The sequence below is a fragment of the Pieris rapae genome, chromosome 18, assembly GCF_905147795.1.
Source record: "Pieris rapae chromosome 18, ilPieRapa1.1, whole genome shotgun sequence".
Classification (NCBI taxonomy): Eukaryota; Metazoa; Arthropoda; class Insecta; order Lepidoptera; family Pieridae; genus Pieris; species Pieris rapae.
Genome location: NC_059526.1, coordinates 3,459,663 through 3,480,757, shown reverse-complemented (window position 1 = coordinate 3,480,757; position 21,095 = coordinate 3,459,663). Strand labels below are relative to the sequence as shown.

The window sequence follows — 21,095 nt, the reverse complement described above, 5'->3', positions numbered from 1 at the left end:
GTTCTAAATTTAAATATCACGGACTTTTCCATATCGCGGACAAGCAAGCGATAAAAAGTCACGTTTTTGAAATCGCCTTACACATACATTGTCTACACATATTTACCTAATGTATACAAATATTGTAATTTCTATTTTAAAAGAGTAAGTGTGGAGTTCTTCTCCACACGGAATACCTTTTGTAAGTGGCAACTATAATGATCTTTTTATTTTATTTATCTATAAAAGTGGCATTTTATGAGGTCTAAATGGACTAAATATAATAATAAAATGCCTAAGTTTTTTACGCTTCGCGGGACAAACGGCATCTCACTCACGTAGTGAGCGTGAGAAGTAAAGGTTCACACACAACGCACACAGAAATCCATCAGGGTCTATCCACGGTGAAGGCGGTTTTTTACCCAAATCTGATTTTGACTTTTCTTTTCAGCCTTTAATTTGTCGTTAGCGATGGTGATAGATTATTCGAATCAGTTAGTACATGTGCCTCCTACGGGCCTCTTTTGTCGGGATGGGGTAATGAGTGCTTTTACGCACCAATGGATTGGGATAATGTTTAGAATAAATAAAAGAATCCTGATAAAAAATGATACAGAACATTCTTTTTACTAATATACTTTACAATCGTAATCAATTGTAAAAATACTGGAATGATACAGAATAATGTACATTAGTATTTAACCTTAATTTTATCTGATTTTAATTTATTATGAGTTGAATTTGTTAAATTCCTTTTTGATAACGTGAAGTATTTTAAATTTTGATATCATTATGTTTAATGTATAGCAAAAGTAAAATTAGAATTCATTTAACTTTTTTTTCTGACGTTCATAACAAATTATTTGCAGTGTATTTCGCTTCCATGGCTTAGTCATTGACATATAAACTCGTATATCCTGCATTCGTTTCCCAGATAAACAATAGTTATTCGTTATAATGAGACTTAAAAGAGATAAAAAATATCTGCATCGACGCGACGGAGCAGCAATGATCACCCGCAATTAATTATGGTATAATACCAAAATCATAATAGACCACACTATTATACGTAGAACACACACGCGTACACTGATCTAAATTATTGATCGATTAAGAGCGTGATCTTATTTCGAGAGACCATTATATACTGGTCTTCTCAGGGTGATTGTCAACAATGAATGTTTTCTTCACCCAATGTTTTCTGAAGCCGTGAACAGTGCGCACGCGTTGAAAAATAAAAATACTACTGTGAATATGCACAAAAGTTAAATAGTGATCTTATGTTTTGTAAGTAATATATTTAAATATAAATTTTCACTTTCACTTTTACAACATTTTTAGCAAAATTACTGTGTTTTTAAGAGTTTTGAAACACAATAATTGGGAGGTCATAGAATATTGTTTTTCTTTTTCTCGTATTTTTTATCACTATACGGGAACTAACGCACTTCCGGCTTAGCTTACTGTCTACAACTACTACTTCTGTAGTCTTACTTGTCTTCTGGAATATGCTTTACGATGGGTACGCTAGGGAAAAAACACCCAGTTTTGATAGGACTTAATAAAAATTATGATCCGCATCTAAACAATTCTTTTGTTGTCAGTGTAATGTGTATGGCACATACTTTTCTGTTTTAAAATAATGCTTAGACAATAGGATATTGTTAGAATGTTATTTATAACAGTTTTAAAATTCTGTCTTGTATCGTGACTAAATCACGTATATATACAAGAGTATGTATTACTACTTTGTTGGTGCAAAATAACATATGGCTAATAACAAAAATATTCACAGAGCAATCTATTGCTGGGTCTGCTTTCCCTTGCTACATTATTTTATTATTTCCACTACATATTGAACTTTAATTATTATTTAATTGATACTTAATGAATGCAGTTCAGACTTGTTGGTCTTGAGTGTCAAGTCTTAAAACCGACCGGTTTCACAAAGTTATTTTAGCCTCATTCTAGATATAAACATGCAATTCTGTATGACATGCATTTAAAACATTATTACCACTTACATTGGATTCAATTGTATTTACCCTTTTTTAACATAAGTTTCTGACAGCGTCAGAATTTGTAAAGCAAAGCCTTATTTTAAGTATATAATAAAAAAATACGTGTTAGCGATATAACCGCATAGTTTAGTGAACCAACAGTTTAAAGGTATTAAGAAATGCTGTTAGGAAAGAAGATGGAAATATGATAGTGCGTTTCGTTTAATTATGATTGGTTAATAAAACGTCGAGTTCAATCACAGAGTAGTAACACGATCCGTTCTGCTATTTGAGCAATCACAATATTTCTTTCCTTTCCTGTATATATCTTATATATAAAATTCTCGTGTCGCGGTGTTTGTGGTTAAACTCCTCCGAAACGGCTTTCCCGATTCTCATAAAATTTTGTGTGCATATTGAGTAGGTCTGAGAATCGGACAACATCTATTTTTCATCCCCCTAAATGTTAAAGGTAATCTACCCCTATTTTTTTTAATTTTAGATAAAAAAAACAACAACTTCAACCCTCTACGATAAACACATATTTCTTATTATAGTCGATAGTTATTATTATTGAACTAAAAAATGTTTCCTACAAATAATATTCATGGCAAAACGACGTTTGCAGGGTTACCTGGTATAATATATAAAAGACACAAACACTAATTTAATATCTATAATTAAACGTAAGTGACCCAACGTAGGTACTTTATATTTATCATTCATAGGCTTAAGAGATCTTCGATGTGGACATCCTTAAATACATTATATATCATATTTATCTTTGGAAGTAAATTCTTTATTCAATTTTGCACCACAGAAGGTGTTTTTCCGTTTATAGCAATTACCGTAATTGTATTAACTTAACAATAATGAGACGTCAAAAAAGGTATTTTTCGAGTTGTGTATTCAATGCGATTCCACAAAGGAATTTGACTTTTTAAATTGTTTGGTCTCTCGTACATTGTCCTGTAATATCTTATATATCAACCTTTAATATCTTATCGTGAGCACCGAAAATAATAATGTTTATTAGAATGGTAATAGGAGCCGTCCAAAACTAAGATATTTAGGTCAGCATAGAAAAAAAGAGAAATAAGTTTTTTCGTGATTTTACCTTTATCTTTCTTTAAATCAATCGTTAGTAAAAAGAACATTTGTCATTTGTTTTCAGTTGAACAGTTTTTAATAATACGAGAAGGTATCTTTTTTTGCTTTATAGTGTTTTTTACACGCACACTTAGTACCCAATACTTGAACGTAATGTGAAAAAAAAATATCGTAAGCCAAAACCGAAAAATCGACGACCCTTTTTGAAATCTCCTAGTCGTTATAAATAATATGATTAAAGTATCAGATTCTAAGTACACAAAGCATTACAAACTGGAGTCATTTCAGAAACTCGACAGGCAAAAAATTGTTTGACAATTCACGAAAGTAGATTGAATCAATTTAAAAGAGCTAAAGCTCCTATTTTAACGAGTTAAATTAATTAATCTTAAGGGTCGGTCAAAGTGTAGGTCAAACCGAATTAGTACTTTAGCTTTACATTTACTTACCTACGCAATGCAATATATAAAAATCTGATACTTATAAAAAAAAATCTCTGGATTAGCTTGTATTTTTTTTATGATTAACTTTTCTGTTAAAAACGAGAAAAGATGATGTTATATTGGCAAATAAGATTAACTATGGATCTATTTTACTTATTATGTGTATGACATTAAACTAAGTGTAGAATTTTATATTAAACTAAAAGTTTCTTCTTTTAGAGTATGAATTCAGTTAATGTTTGTAAATATGGCTTTAGTTTAAATACAGTAGCGATAAAACAACCTATTAAATTTATGTATAGTATAAGTATTTAGTAGCGCTCAAAAAGTATCATTGAATAAGATAAATAAATAAATACATTTAAAATTGTAAATGATTTTGATTTAACGAATTTAAATGCACGCATAAATTTGCCTACATAATGAGAATCTATGAAGCATTTATCATATAAATACCAAGAACAAGTTATTTGTAGAAATATAACAATTACAACGAACCCGAAGTGCGTTAATTAAAATTTATGTAAGAATTAAGCAGATTTAAATGCCCTCTAACCGATGTCCGCAAAAACAACAAATAAGTGTATTTGAAAATTAACGAAATGGAATTAGTAAGTAACTTTTCTTTTTTTATAGCAGGCAACGGGCAGGAGGCTCACCTGATATTAAGTTATACCGCCGCCCATGGACACTCTCAATGCCAGAGGCTTCGCGAGTGCGTTGCCGGCCTTTTAAGAATTAGTATGCTCTTTTTTTGAATGACCAAAACTTAAGGATAAAACTTGCATAAGAAACAAATAGTCGAAATTTTCCTGTAACTGAACTTGAACTTTAAAAAAAATCTCTTTACGGAATCGATTCATATAAGGTATATAGTCAGCTACAGATAATTAAAATTACCATTTGCCCTACTGAGCGAGCGACCCTGAATCTCTAAGGTCTTCTAACATTTATTTATACTTTAAAAAAGGAAAACACGGTGAGGTAACATGGGCCATAAATTCTGATAACTTATTTGCCTATAAGAATATATATTATTCCAATAAACAATTGAAAACTTCTCTTAAACATAAATTTTTAAATATTTTTGTTAATGCATAAGCCTAAATCACACGATCACTTCGCCTTTATTATATAAGAATATACATTAAGAAATGAAAGGCGCAATTACCGACACGAACAATTCAACAAACCAAAATTGTGAGGAAATATATTACATTGTTCTTGCGTTATCTTACTCAACACTCTTGGCTTTAATAGCCAAGTCTACTTCCTTTGTATGGATCTTTTTCTTTGTGTTTTTAATAACTTTTTGTTTTCCGGTTGTTTTTAATATTTAATTTGTGAAAGCTGTATATTCTGTATGAAATCTCACATGCTTTAGTTCGTCATAACATAGTAAGAAATATACTAGTAAATTAGCATTGCGTTGTTGATTAGGCTCGTTAGAAGTAACTGAAACTAAATATCGGATAATACATAAATAGATTTGTATCTAAAAACGGAAATCAATATTTTAAAACAAAGCCTGTAAAGTAATTTTCTTTTTACTTTCTGAGAAATTATCGACTCAATTTTTCAAACTGTTTCAATCAATTCAGGTCAAAATACTGAAACGAAAATTATGTTGGTTTCTTATTTATTTATCCTTTAACACCTTATACAAAAACACACATAATAATTAAAAAAAAAGCAGTTAAGAAACTTCTTACTACTTTCTGTTTACTTACTACACTTTACATTTAAATGTGCATTTTCGGAATGTTTTATCTATCTTTTATAAAAGCTGACTTTTACCAAAGCACTTTTACCAAAGTACCATTTATTATTTTTCTCAAATCGAGCAGACAAAGAGAGAGCTCAGCTGTGATGCAGTATTCAATTAAATTGATTTAATCGTGGTCAGTGACGTTGGTATAAGTTAGTTAAACAATCGCCAACACTTGATGTCGAGCTGTCAAACCCTTTTCTTATGTACGAAATAAACACATGTTCGTACAGTGATCCAAAATCGATACATCAAACTTTAAGAAACTTTCTTTCCTATAGAAAACTTAATCTATAAAGTAATCAGATCTAAATTCTTAGTCCGAAACATGAAAAGATTTTGATTTATATGAACTTTAGAAAAAAAAAATGTTATTCGCATTTTATATATTAATTAATCTTTCACTTAACAAATCTCTTAATGAGGTAGTTTTTTTAATTTATTTGTGTTTAGAACCTATCATTAAATATCGAGATCGTCAACCATATAACACCAAAACCTGCTCAGTTGTTACTCTATATTCATTGAAGTCATAACAATCTAAGTTCTCTACTTCGGATAATGCCATTTCAACGCAAGGCTGTTGTGATATATTATGGTATGGTTTATTATATATTTAACTTTCCGTTCTAATACCTTGAAAGATACAATCATTGGAATAATAAATAAATTGAAACTCACACTTATACATTGCTTATTTAGATAGGCCAGGTCTAATAGAAATGTATAGACAATGCGTCTGTTCTAACAAACAAACAAATATCATTTATTCATATAGGTCACATAATGTACACTTATGAACGTCAAAAAAAAGAAATATACATTAAATTAAATGATTCTAATTTTACATTTACTGCTAGTTCTCAAATCAAGGGCGTAGAACGGAAGAGAAGAACTGGCAATAAACTCTCCGCCACTCTTTTTAATCGCCAAATTTTTTTTATTCAATGTTTGTAAGGAGCTGCAACCATTACAATATGTATGTAACCATGTTACAATAAATATTTCGTTTACAAATTCTTTCCAATACTCGATGTATTGTATATTATATTATTTTCTAGTCCAGAATTAGACCCTATAATTTTCGGTTTAACAGCAGTTTGACAATTTTTGTAGTTCTATTTTTCTGACGGAGTCTTCTTGTATCTGTCGCTAGTACCTTGGATATACGATACGGCTGATACTAAGCTTATGAAGTGTCTAGAATATGACCAACGCCTCCATACCCAGTTTCTGCAAGGCGATCACTACAATCTTATTATCTTTAACACACCATTCCTCATTGTAATTTGATAATAAAGACGAAAATATATGTGACATGGCGCCAAATCGAAAGAGGTTTTTAAATAATTTATGTGTTCCAAATTCAAAATTATATAAAAGTTGAAAAAAAATTATTTTCCACTTGTAACGGAGAATGGCCAGACGAGTTATATTGTTTATCAAAAAATATTTTCTGTTCATACAAAGGTTATATAAATTGGTTTATAACATATATTTTTATAATTTAATAATAAACAGTCAAAATGGTGCTACAAAGGTATGTGGGTCCTGGCCTAAGTTTTTTTTCGATTAATTCTTGTATGGAGAGTAAGTGATTGGCATTTGTGTCTGACACGTCATCGGTTTTTGGGTTTGATTGCCAAAAGCGAAAATGGCATTGGGGTTGCCCCGGTGACTTTAGTTTAGCCTTAATATGATTTCTTTACTGATCCTACCTTTTTACTATCAACATATGGAACAATATGATTGGTTGCCTGGAAAAGATCGCTCGATGAGGCCGCTAGTTTCCCTCCTTTTTATTTAATTATTTCAATTGTACTGTATTTCGTCAGCAACGACGGGTGAATAAATAAAACCAATAATTAAATAAACATTTTAATAAAGACGCTTTTCCGGAATAGAAATCTAAATATTAAACAATATGTATCTAATTTATTTAATGTTTATTAGTAATTCTAATTATCAATATAATTTAAAATTAATAAAGAGAAAATTAAAACAAATTTAAAAAGTTATTTATTTTACTCTTCATAAGGCCTTTTTACTTAAATTGGTATCCTAACCCTTTTTGAGTTTGTGTTTAGCAACATATTTTGCGTTTTGTATACATGTTGTTTTATATACTTGGATTTGTCTAGACTAATCTAAGATCACTAGAAAACCGTTATATTTAGTAATGATTCCAACGCACCGCACTTTTACCTAAAGTTCAAAACATAACGTAAATTAAATAAAACCGGACTTGAATAAGTCAATAAACTAAAGCAAGAAAATATAATAAAGCAAAATTCTGCATCAAATTGAAAAATTAAATAACCTTTTACAATCTGATAAATACATACAGCGAAATTTAAATAAAACCTGTCTTGAATACAGATAATACTGTTGCCTTGTTCCACTTCCTGAGGTCGCTGAGTCACTACGACAATTCTTATTTTGACCATCAAACAGCAATAAACAATAAAATTATTTAGTTTCTCATTTTAAGGAGTAAAACGAGTTTCTCCAACATGTTTTTCACTAAGCAATCTGTGTATACGCTAAACAAACGGCAGTGTTGGCCTAGTGGCTTCAGCGTGCGATTCTCATACCTGAGGTCGTAGGTTCGATCCCGCTTGTGCACCAATGGAGTTTCTTTCTATGTGCGCATTTAACATTTGCCAGAACGGTGAAGGAAAACATCGTGAGGAAACCGACATGTCTTAGACCCAAAAAGTCGACGGGGTGTGTCAGACACTGAAGGCTGATCATCTACTTGCCTATTAGATTTAAAACTGATCATGAAACAGATTCAGAAATCTGAGGGCAAGACCTAAAGAGGTTGTAGCACCACTGATTTTTTTTAAACAAACGGCCAGGATAGGCCAGAAGTCTTTCAGGATATTATTGGTATTTGACACATACCTAAAGGATACTTTGACTCTGAGGCTGCGAGAACTGTAAAATTTAATGAAATGTTATACATTTAATTAAATTCCTTATATATTATCCGATATTAATTAGCTACGTTGTTGAGGAAGAAGGTTTCTTTATTAATAAAAGAACACGTTTATTGGCTAATAACTGTGCATATAAACCTAGCCGAAACAGGAAAGAAAATATCGTTATTGCTTCAACCTCCTTCTTTTAGTTACCCTTAATTATTTTCCATTGTCTGTATTTAACAAGGCCCTTAGAACTCTAATTATTTCTGAGAATAAGTGAGATATGAAAAGAATTGTTTTATTAATGAAACTTTTACTTCTATGTAAAGATAATATAGGCTTTATGTTTGAAATAGAAAACAACTAAAATATTGTCTTAATTAGATTTTCCAAGGGAAGTTAGATGTTCTAGTTAATTTAGAATTACCAGCATACGCATATAATTGCGTAAAGTATGAACGATATTTGCACTTAACATTTGGCTTATTGCTCTGTTGATCACTTTCACCACCAAGGTAAGTATGTGTTTTATTAAGAGTTGGCACGACATTACAAACTTACAACTTGATACTCCAAAAATAATTGTTTCATCATTAAGAAGAAGAAGAGAGAAGAAGTGCATTTCTATGTGAATTTGTTACATTACTAAATAATTATATTCTATAGTTATCTATAATAGATCCTTTTATTAATGTATGATACATTCGTATTTATTTTTCCAATCCCAAACTGTCAATCATATAAATCGATTCACAGAGAAACTAAACGTGAGATTGGTTTATGTTCAAGAGATTTATTGCTATGAAAATTGAAATCATAAGTGGTCTACGTGAACCCAAAAAATATTTATTACTTATATTTCACCACTGCCAGCAAAAATTTGCATACCAAAGTCTTATTTAAGTATAACAGAGGGACTGTTAACTCATAACAATCACAAGAAACCAAATAAATGTTGACAATCAAAAACATATATTTTAAACTTTATTGATTAAAATATATTTTTTATATATGCGATATGGAAGTCATATCTTCCTTGCTCTTGGATCGGTTGATCACAAATTCTTAATTGGTATTGTTACAAAATAGATTTATGCAATACTCTTCGATCGTTTACTTTAATACTATATTGAAAACTTATATTATTAATGAAAAATTAATCTCACTGATCGTCACAGCCTTGTCAAAATTATATAAATAAGTTCATATAATTTTGACAGTGACAGTGACAACTCATTTTTTTTTACCAAACCAGACGTCGAGCGAAGTATTGTTTTTCATTATACGCATGTCCACGTTATTTGTAGGCATTTTCATACAAAATTCTATTTTATTATTATATTATATACCTTGCAATCAGTAAAGTTTATCGACCATACCACCTTACGTATATGCCATAACTCTTTTAAATCAAGAAACCGTCACGAACAATATTAACAAAATAGCGCCATATGTTATAAGTTTTAATAAAAATACTAATGACTATGAAACATTTTCATTTAATATTCTTACCATAACACCTTGTCATAGAAGAATTTCAGTAATTTAACAGTCTCGCATAGAAAAGCGTCAAAGCCCGCCATTTTTTGTCAAATATGCTATAAATGGCGGAAAAACCAGCAGGCCCACAGAATATAATTCGAAATTGGAACATGGCAGATATAGCACGTTTCATATAAAGGATTATGAATAATTGATAATATCATTTATTAGAAACAATATTTACTTACTATGTTCATATCACTTTCAATAATCCTACGGCTCTAATAGCTATTGAAATTTGCTTATCAGTTGCAAAGTGAACACAACATTGTACCTATATTATGTGACGTTCGTGTTTACCTATAATTAATTTAGTAATGTATTTAAAAACGCTATTTAAATTCTAAAATTAACTTTTACAATTTGTATAAGTATTCAATTTTAAAAATAACGGTTTCACTTACATTCCAATTATTGCAGTACTTATCTTAGTTCCTTGTTATGAATCGAGGTGCATTACTTAACGTAGAATTAAGATAATACAAACAGTATGTTACCATAGTAACGATGTGTTTCTGTTTTGCGAGTTTGACATAAAAAAAACGAACGAAATGTAAGACATACATACGACTTTTGTCTTACATTTAGATCCTGAGGTTTTTGTATGCAGGTTTCAATGTAGTTCTCTCAATATCGCTGCTGTCGCAACCTAATCTGTGGCAGCAAACCTCATCCTCAGAGTTAGCTCTGATAATACCAAATACAGGAAGAAAATTATTTTATATTACATATATATATATATATATTTAAATTATTAATTTAAAGTAAAATTTTATCTAGTTTAGCATAGTGAAAAACGTTTCTTTTTTTATTAGAAAAGAAGTGAAAAACTTAGATAGCACCAAGGTTAAATGATAAAAGCGAATATCCGTTTTAAGAATTACATAACTTGACGTCAGTTTTCGATTTGTAACGTGCCAAAAAAAAATTATCCATAAGTGACCAGGGATTTTATTCAATCTTTTATTTTTTACTGAACATGATATGTATATAACAACATTAACATAATGTCGTAATACATATTTATTTATTTCGTAAACCTACAGCTAAATCAATATACTTCATAAATAATTCTAATATAATAACTTACCTTAAAATGTGATAACTAAAATATTTTAATAAAAGGAGTCCCTTTATGTAAGGTTCCGAAGATACTGGCAGCGTTCCCGCTTAGAATAGTTAAATATATTACCTATTTTATATTATTTGCCGCTGTTAGGTATCAATAAATTTTCACCCCAGTTCCTTACACTTGACCGTATTCAACGAAGACCGATTCGAATCGTCAACGACCAGTCACTTTCCGTGCGGATTGATTCCTTGGCGTTGCGTAGAGATCTTCTAACGTATTTACCAAGGAGAGAGTTCAGAGGAGTCGTTCGATCTAATACCTGCAGCTGAGTTTGATTATCGGACGTAAAGGCAAAATTCAAATTTCGTTCATTTCGTGTTTTGTTTTTATAGTATAGATAATACATCGATGACTCCACATGAAATGAAATCGTTCATTTGCTAAGATAGTGGTACAATTATTATAAAAATCCGCACAATCAGCCAAATATAAATCGGCATACAAATGTCATTAATTTTATTATGTCACATAATAGAAGCATTAACATAATGTCGTAATAATAGGAAAGTTAAGTTAATTAGAATTGGTGTTAAACTTATGATCTAGATACTCGCCCACGCTATAAAAGCACCTTTGCCTTTAAAAACCCAATCACCTTCCCCTTCAACATTGACTTGACAAAACATGGCAGCGATCTATAACTTCTAGGAAGGTGATTAAATATTCTTACAGCCATGGCGTAACAGTTTTTGGAATATAGCGTGGTGCAACAAGCAGGCACCCGCATACTAGGAACGTCTCGCACACAAATTAGTTTAATCAAATTAGTAAGAAAAAATAAGTTAAATTCCCATATACAGCATAGAATTTTGTTGGTATTTAATCGTATAATAAATAAGTAAAGTCCTTGTCCCTCCGACAGTTACAAAAAATTACATTCAAGCGCGTGTCAGCAGGTTTGCATAAGCGAGATCCCGTTTGGCGTATAGCTCTAAACAATTGCTACTGTTGCTCGTTCTAAGTTGTTTTTTTTTGTAAAGGCCGTTCCATAAATTATAATAAATTAGCATAGCTTAAGGTGCAAATGCATTGAAAATGCAAATAGTTTCTCAGTAGGTATGCTTAGCAAAGTAATTGAAGTGAAAGTGTTTTATCAGGTGTTCAAGGAGATCCTTGTAGGTACAAATTAATTAAAATTGCTAATGTCGGAATCATTTGAAGTCTCATTAATGTATGAAAGAGAATTTATAAGCCCCTTTGGAATTCGAGAGTAATCATCCTTACACACTTCACAAAGAAAGTATTTATTTCTATATCGGATATTCTTTCCTTCCGGGATCTCGCTGAGAGTAGTCGTGTGTAACCCGTGTTTGATTTAATTGAAAAAGTTTCAAAATTCTAATAATTAAAATATTAGCAAGTACTAGGATAACAGTGCGACGTAGGAGTAGCTACCTTTGTTAAATCACTGCCCACTTGTTGACGCCCCCAGCGCATACGCACGTTGCAGGAAGGAGTGTCAACCAAGGCCACACCCCCGAACGGTGACTAAATCCAAGATATATCTCCTTGCCATTTCTGTGCTCTTGGTACAAGATCAAGGTAACAACACTACCACACAATGAATACCTCAATGAATAATTCCCTGGAAAAATCTACGTCAGAGCCTAGCTTACAGGAACAGGAAGAGCATACCTTTGTCACTTCTAGACAGAAACGTAAACGCCTTGCAAAAACTCACAGTGAGGAAATTTCTGACTTTAGGGAAGAAATGAAAAATATTATTACTTTGTGGGGAGAGAACCATCAGAAGCAAATGGACAAGCTATTTCCAATGATTTCAGCCCTTAATCTGAGTAACTCCAATATAGAAAAGTCTATTACTTTCTTGGCAGAACAAAATGCAGAGTTTCAAAATAAAATTGAATCATTGGAAATGGATTTAAAAAAGCGCGATGAGCAAATTTTGATTTTAGAACAAAAACTAGAAGATACCGCCAGACAACAAAAGAAGACAACCATTGAGATGAGAAATGTACCTCTAGAAGGTAAAGAATCTAAAGAGGACCTCATTAAACTTATGGCAAACCTTGCCCAAAATATAAATTCAGAATTTAACAAAGAGGACATAAGGGACATATACAAAACAAAGAGAAAATCTTCCACAAAAACAGTAGTTGTTGAACTAACTTCTACAGTTATAAAAGACAAATTACTCCACGCCGCTAAGAAGTTTAATACTGGTCCAAACAACAAACTGTGTGCTAAACACCTCGGTTTTAAAAAGGATCCTGATGTACCGATCTTCATCTCAGAGTCTTTAACGCAAAAGGCAAGCAGGCTTTACTTCCTAGCTCGGGACTTGAAAAGAGTGAAGAACTACAAGTATTGCTGGACGGCCATAGGACTAGTATATCTGCGAAAAGACGATACGTCTACCATAATACAAATAACAAATGAGGCCCAAGTTCAAAGCCTAATGAACATGGACTGACTGATCGTTAAATTAGTTCATTTCCAACCTTTATTTAAACCATATTGTATCTCACTCTCTTGCGTGCTGAATTCAGGTATTGTAATTATTTCTAATATTTGTTACTTAAGTTTATATAACTCACATGTACTGGCTAGTCAACTTGCCTCTTTTATGTTATGGACTAACTCACACTCCTATCTTACTTTCCCTATAAATAGTTTTAAACCACTACACATAACTGCTTACTCTTGTACAATCGTGCCTCAATACCTACCATTGCATAAACACTTCAAAATAAAATTACTTGATCGCCAATTCCTAATACATACCCTATCCTGCTTCATCCTACCTTGCTCCCTACTGGTTCCTCGCTTATGGAAAACGCCATATTTAAATACACCTCTCTACCCCATGGACCTCACCAAACCCAGATATGGATAGATATTTTGATGATATAGACAAAACATCAAAATTCTCCTCAACCCTCTGCTCACAATTACAATTACAAACCAATATTGACTCCTTTTCTAATTCTGACTGTGTAGAATGTAATATTGAGGACGTTCATAGTTTAATTCATAACCCAAATCATTTTACTAAAGTCTTAAATCAGAATATTCGTGGTATATCAGCAAACTTTGCAGGTTTACAAACTTTGTTAGTTAGGTCACGCACAAGTTGGGATGTCATTATACTGACTGAATGTCGGATAAGGGACAACAATAACTTGCCAACACTGCATGGCTATAATTCTTTTCATACCACATCAAACTTACTACAAAACGATGGCGTGGTAATGTACATCAAGGACTATATCCCTACCCATATAGAGGAACCGGTGTTCATGGATGCTAATTGCTTGGTAGCTAAAATTGACCCAAATACAATTATCATTGGCATATACCGTTCTCCATCATATAGCAATAAATCGAATTTTATATCATCACTAAATCACTTACTGACAAGATACACTAGCTACAAAACTATTGTATTGACAGGCGATATGAATGTTATAATTAATAGAGAAATAATAAAAGATGATGTCAGAGACTATTTAAACCTAGCAGCCTATCACGGTTTGCTCCCTACCCACACATTTGCGACACGAGTAGATAACTGCCTTGATCATGTCCTTCTGAAAACTAAGGTTCAAGCACACACATTTGTTGCCCAAACATCACTGACAGATCATAAAACCGTTTTACTATTTCTTAAGTCTAAATTAAACCATGGTGGTACCGTGAGTAGGCCGTTAACTAAAATAGACTACGAGGGCCTCGCACTTAGCCTTTATAATATGGATTTAAGTCCTCTCTTTAATTCGTCTGATGTAAATTTCGCTGCGAGCTTTTTGATTGCATCTGTTACTGAAGCCATCAAGTCGAACTCGACGCAAGTTAGTCCCTCGAAAAGAAAAATGATAATTAAACCCTGGATAACTCCCGGTCTTTTGAAGTGCATGCGAAACAGGGATAACCTACACAAAAAGGCAAAAAAATATCACAATAATGAGATAATAATTACCACATATAAACGATACCGGAATTTCTGCAACAATTTGTTAAGAAAACTAAAAAGGAACTATGAAAATAATGAACTAAATAAAGCCAAAAACAATCCAAAACTACTTTGGAAAACAATTGACACAATAACAAATAGACAAAAATCGCTAACACCTCCTAATGAATTGCTAAAAAATTACTCCAATAATTTGGAAGCGGTCAATGATATAAATCAATTTTTCGTGGGCGTTGGCAAGAATCTGGCGGAAAATATATTACAAAAGAATTATTCTAATTCTGTTGTTGAATGCAGTTTTGGAGATAATAATAACCATAAATCTCTTGTACTATTACCAACTGATGAGAGTGAGGTGGAAAAACTTGTTATAGCCCTCAAGAGCGATGCCACAGGGCGAGACGGGATTAGCGCTAAGATTCTAAGGTCATATAAAGCAATTATTGTACCCCCTCTCACATATATATGTAATTTGGCTCTCAGCAATGGTTCCTTTCCATCTGCTTTTAAACAAGCGTTAGTAATACCAGTTCATAAAGGAGGCCTCGCTAGGGACCGTGTCAACAGTTATAGACCGATATCCATCTTACCAGCAATGTCTAAGGTTTTGGAAAAAATAATCAATAACAGGCTTATAAAATTTCTAGAGATGAACAACATTCTATCTACTTCCCAGTACGGTTTTCGCTCTGGAAGATCCACCGGGGATGCAGTTCATGCACTTACTGACTACATTATTAGGAACCTAGAGGGGGGCATGAAGTGCATAGCTATATTTCTGGATCTAGCTAAGGCTTTTGACACGGTTTCTATCGAAATCCTATTAAAAAAACTTGAGAATACTGGTGTGAGAGGGGCCCAATTGGGACTATTCAGTGACTATTTGAGCAATAGGACCCAGGCCACAAAGATTGGTGATAGTGTGAGCGAGGACCTTCCTGTTCGATACGGTGTCCCGCAGGGTAGCGTATTGGGTCCTACCCTGTTTTTAGTGTATATTAATCAGCTATGCAACCTACAGTTAACCAATGGAACCATTGTAACCTTTGCGGATGATACGGCTTTATTATTTAATGCACCGACTTGGGGGGAGGTTTACGCTCACGCCCAATCTGGCCTGGATAGGGTGACGGATTGGCTTAGCGACAATGTCTTAACGCTCAATGCAGACAAAACAAAATACATGGCATTTACAAAACGAGGGTGCCATCCACAACATCAGTGGACAATCGTGACTCATTGCTGTCCCCGTCTGCAACGCTCGAATGGTTCGTGCGACTGCCCACGGCTGCAAAACGTTAGTACACTAATGTACCTCGGCGTACTTATAGACCATAATCTTAGCTATAATGGTCACATTGAATTGCTTTCGGGACGCTTGCGTAAGCTAATGTATGTATTCAGGAGCCTGCGTGGGGTTGCTGACTCTACTACAATTAGAATGGTGTACGAGTCGCTTTGCCAATCCCTGCTAATTTACTGTGTCTGGGTCTGGGGAGGCACCTATAAAACCTCTCTCCTGAAACTTGAGCGAGCCCAACGTGCAGTTCTTAAAACCTCATTGTCTCTCCCCTTCCGATTCCCTACTGATGAACTTTATAAAACCTGTTCTGTACTTACAGTTCGTCAACTTTTTATCTTATACACTATTCTGAAACAACATTCGCTCTTATTCTTTGATACCGCTATATTGGACAAACGTCGCAAATATAACGTTTGTACAACCCCATCTTTTTCTAATTTTTCTCAACGATCGTTCTCTTTTCTTGGCTGTTACTTATATAACAAACTCAACAAAACTCTGAACATATATGCTAAAACAAAAAAATGTGTAAAGAAAACAATTCATAAATTTTTAAGTACTTTGAGCTATGATGAAACTGAAATTCTACTGGAAGTAATAAAATAATAATTTTCACATAATATGTTCTTGTCATGTCAAACACCCTTTAACACTCACTAACACACGCATGCGTACCCTTCCCCACTATCACACACACTCACATACACAATCCCTTACAAACTACCTTTTTGTTATGTATATGCTATGGAATGGAAGCCTGGTTATCCATATTACAGGTTCTTACCTAGTTTGGAAACCAGTCTCCCAATACTGTTACTATATTAAGAATTATTATTGTTTAATGTTTAAGGGAGAAAAATAAATAAATTATTATTATTATTATTATTATTATATATGCTTGTGAATAAATGTAATGTGCTAAAACCCGGTTTTTAACGATGAGAGAATAAAGGCTTTTAATCATGATTATACTTGTAATCTCATATTTAAGCCAGCTCATATAAGCACATCATCCTGGGATGAGACGTCGGCTAATTAAACAAGCTAAAATTTATTCACAGGAGTCGCTGTTACATTGTACTCGACACACTTTATCAAATCTTCACTTCATTCGTGTATATGCAAAATTAATTACAAGTATATAAAATAACTTAAATTACGTTTGATAAAGATTTTTTACGATAAAAAACGTTTTTAAATTTTTACGTTGTTTAAATTACATGTTGAATAATATAATATTTAGTCATTATTTATACTTAATATCTACCGAAAAACTGTTATTTATATATTCATTTTAACCTCGTACTTCGAGACCTTTGACAAAATGTAGAGGACTACATTTCTGCAATCTTGGCGTCCTCTAGCGGTTCGAATTCACATTGGACCCACTACCTTTTTTATATCTTCCTTCCTCTTTATCGTTTGCCACTTCATGACTACCACTACATTTGGATAGTGTTTTTTTGTTAATTTTCTCTCATCATATGATCTATCTCTATCCTTTTTACTCCTCTTTCCATACTGTATTAAATTTAAATATACATATTGTAGATCCAATTTTAATATTTCATCGTTTCCGTAGTAACGTAAAGTGTATATATAAGTATTACGTATACGCAGCAGACACAAGGCAAAATCAGTGAGGCTTATTGTTCCGAGAGTTCTTCAGAGAGCTTTAAGAACAACTTCTAAACTTAGAACGAACTTCCTATGTTATTTTTAGACTGAAATCTACATCTATGTTCTCACACACACAATCGAAAGTTTACTTATTTACTTCATAGATTCATTTAGAAAGTATAAAATTAGTATCTCCTGAGATAAGTGAGCCTCTAAGTCTCAAACTATTTAAATAACATACGATAGTTTTAATACAGAGTTCTCTTCAAATTTCCGTTATAATCTGTTTTTGACATAAATTTCCTGTGTACAAAATAGTAGTTCCAAAACAAACCCTTTTCGCAAATACCATATTTAACTAATCTAAAGGTTTATACAGTTTTAAAGTACCATCGTCTACTAAAATAAATAATCGGCTAAAAGGCTACAAAAATATTTTTACAAAATTATAAAAAAATAAGCCCCGAGAGAAAGGTGGTTCATATATGAAGATATTAATTTACTTTGGTAACTATGAAGGCATTATAAACTGAATTCTTCGAAATAAATGAATATGAATATGAATTTAACTGTTACTCCCTTATTTAAATTACACAGACACCTACGTGAGCATTTTTTAAGATACGGGTATTTTATTATTATATTGTAGTAGAACAACAAAACAATTTTCTATTTTCCTTTTTTAATTACGTATTGATATTAAACTTGATTTATTCATATCTGCAATTGAATGCAAGCTGCGAAATAGATATTTCAATGTCATTAACATTAAAACTATATATGTCAGCCGTCATATTATGTTAAGTGTAATGTATTCTGTGTTATTTTATTGTAGTTTCTAAAAATGAGATAGCATGCGTTTTTACATTAGTTAGGCATTTTCTGCCGCGCTCTATTCTTTGTAGAACCAGCTGCCAGCATTCAAGACCCTGAATGGTCCGCATTACACCTACTAGTCCCAAGCCATGCTTTGGATGAGATTTTTTTTATGGAATCTCGCTGTTGACCTTAAGGGCCTTTACAACTCAGCTTAGGCTGTTTTAATGATGAAATGGCGTTATGCCGCGACTAGCACAAGGGAAACTCGAACCTCCGTTTGGACAGTCGCGGGCAGACAATCGCCTGAAAGACAAGACGGAAACTCGCTGAAGTGATAATAATCTAATCTGATTGTTAAGATTATTTGCCGCGCGGATTTTAATTTGCATATGCCCATGGGCAGCGGTTATAACTTTAAACATACATTCGCGTTTACTTTCTGTCTCGTAAAAAAGGCCTGAACTGAGTCCAAAAATAGTGTTATTATACCTGGCAATTATCTGCAGAAGAATTCTCTCGGTAAGTGTTCTAAGGTCATAAAGCTGTGTGATAATAAACAGTTTACGATGAGTATTACTGCTATCAGAATAACAAGAGGTTTATATGTATTAGATTTATAACAGATAATGTTATCGCTAGAGGGTTCAAGAATACAATATTGCCAAGAAATATAATACAATTAACTTAATTTCGGTATATATTCTTTAAATTAAATACATACTTACTTGTCGTTTAACTGAATTATAGAGGCTTTCTCTTTAACCGTCTCTGTGTTTGGTGAAGCGACTTTTTCGTCTTTGACTTCAGTATCTTGTGTCCCTAGTTTACCGTCATTTTAACCATTAATAATTTAATAATTAGCAAACCGTTGGTCTGTATTTTTAACTTTCAAGCAAATAGATCGAGTCGTTGGACTTTATGGCTATCTCAAACAGTTGACCAAATTCGTTTTCATTTTAAACAGACTTACATCTTGAATCGCATCAGTATTTAATAAAATTTAACAAGACATCAGACTGTATATAGACAACATGTGACAGGAGTCGATAAGAGATTCTTTAATGATAAGGCAAACATCACTAATTACTGCCAACGGTGAGTCAAATATAACTATTAAAAAATAATATATTAGAATAGAATATGTTGCAATATTTTTTTTATTGTTTCCCGACCAATGCTCCTATAGTGCTTACGTGGTGAAACTTGCGTAATAAATAATAGAAGTTCCTAAATTGACAGTTTAAGATATTTTTATGAAATAAAAATCTTGTCCTGTTTCATATGCAAGGAGTAATTATTATGTTATTAGTGGGTTAATGTTTTACTATGTGGTAAGTCTTGCAGTTTAACTTGAATGTATCGGACGATATTGATACTTTTTTTTAAATTTAGAACAAAACAGCATTATATAAATACTGTTACATAAAAAAACTTTTCTCATTTTTCAACTTTTTAAATATCTTAATTTGAACACGTGTTATATTTCTTTTTAAATTCTTTTGATTTTGCGCCATTTCACATATTTTCTGTATCACAGATCTTTTCGTGTTCATTAGCAAATTACAATATGGAATGGGATATTAAATAAAGTCGTATATATGTTCGTATATCGTATGGTTCTTAGAACTTTTGTAGGCTGTTAATGGTGTTAGCTAGAATTCGTCGAAACCCCATTAGGAAGCAAAAAATTAAGGTTCCTGCTAGGGCTCTGTCGCGTATTTTACGAGTAAATTAGGACCTGATGCTCGGTGCTTATGTTGGATATACAGGATATGCTCTAAATCAATCCTTACAATTAAAGGGAGTAGATAGATGTACGCTCACAGTTCCCAAGGAGCATACGTGGTCATCATCCTGCGTCAGTGAAGGTTTCGTGGGGCGTATCTTACCAAGCTGTCACAAAACTACATTTTTGTGAAAAAGGACTGAAAACATCAGCCAAAGTGTATCAAGACACAGTCTTGGATCATGTTGAGAAACCTCTCAGCATTACAGTTTTTAAAATATACTGTGGTCAGACATCTGGTTACAAGGCACGAACTACCCCAACCGGGCTTGAAACCAACATTCCGGACCTTATAAGAGCTGAAGACTGGCCCTGATCTAGCCCAGACCTCAACCTTTTAGACTTCAAATTATGGTCAGTTTTAGAGAACATGGTTTCCTCTAAACGCCATGGCAACATTCCCTTAAAGAACCTTTGGACCAAACAGTGGCGAAATTTCACTTGAAAACAAAGCGTAAATTCATAGATTCGTGGCCAAACAAATTAAATGTCTGTATAAAATCCAAATGTTTTTAATTTCATCTGAGACTTATAAATATGTAGGTATACATTTTATTAATATTTCATTACTTCATTGCAATGCATTTTTATTTGTAACAGTACTTATGGCTGAACTAAGTAAATAGCTTCAACCATACGAAAAAGATATATTTTATATCAAATTAATCACGTTTCAATGACTTCCTATATAATTTGCAAGTACGTTAGATAAAGAACGCGTGCAACTTGATT

At 32.6% G+C, this 21,095-nt stretch overlaps 1 protein-coding gene across 4 annotated transcripts in view; it reads left to right on the top strand.

The window, feature by feature from the left end:
- Positions 1 to 1,145: 1,145 nt before the first annotated feature.
- The window catches only part of LOC110999356 (proton-coupled amino acid transporter-like protein CG1139), a 34,252-nt gene continuing 14,302 nt past the window's right edge, over positions 1,146 to 21,095 (top strand). Inside the window, exon 1 of one of the 4 annotated variants that reach the window (XM_022268370.2) lies at positions 1,146 to 1,266. Coding sequence is in view for 1 of the 4 variants with exons in the window: in XM_045632123.1 (XP_045488079.1) it covers positions 19,894 to 19,908 (15 nt within the window). In the remaining 3 variants the exon portion in view is untranslated. Of the gene's footprint in view, positions 1,267 to 19,074; positions 19,097 to 19,587; positions 19,673 to 19,783; positions 19,909 to 21,095 lie in introns of those variants that run through there. The other 3 variants (XM_045632124.1, XM_022268371.2, XM_045632123.1) reach the window with 3 other exon arrangements.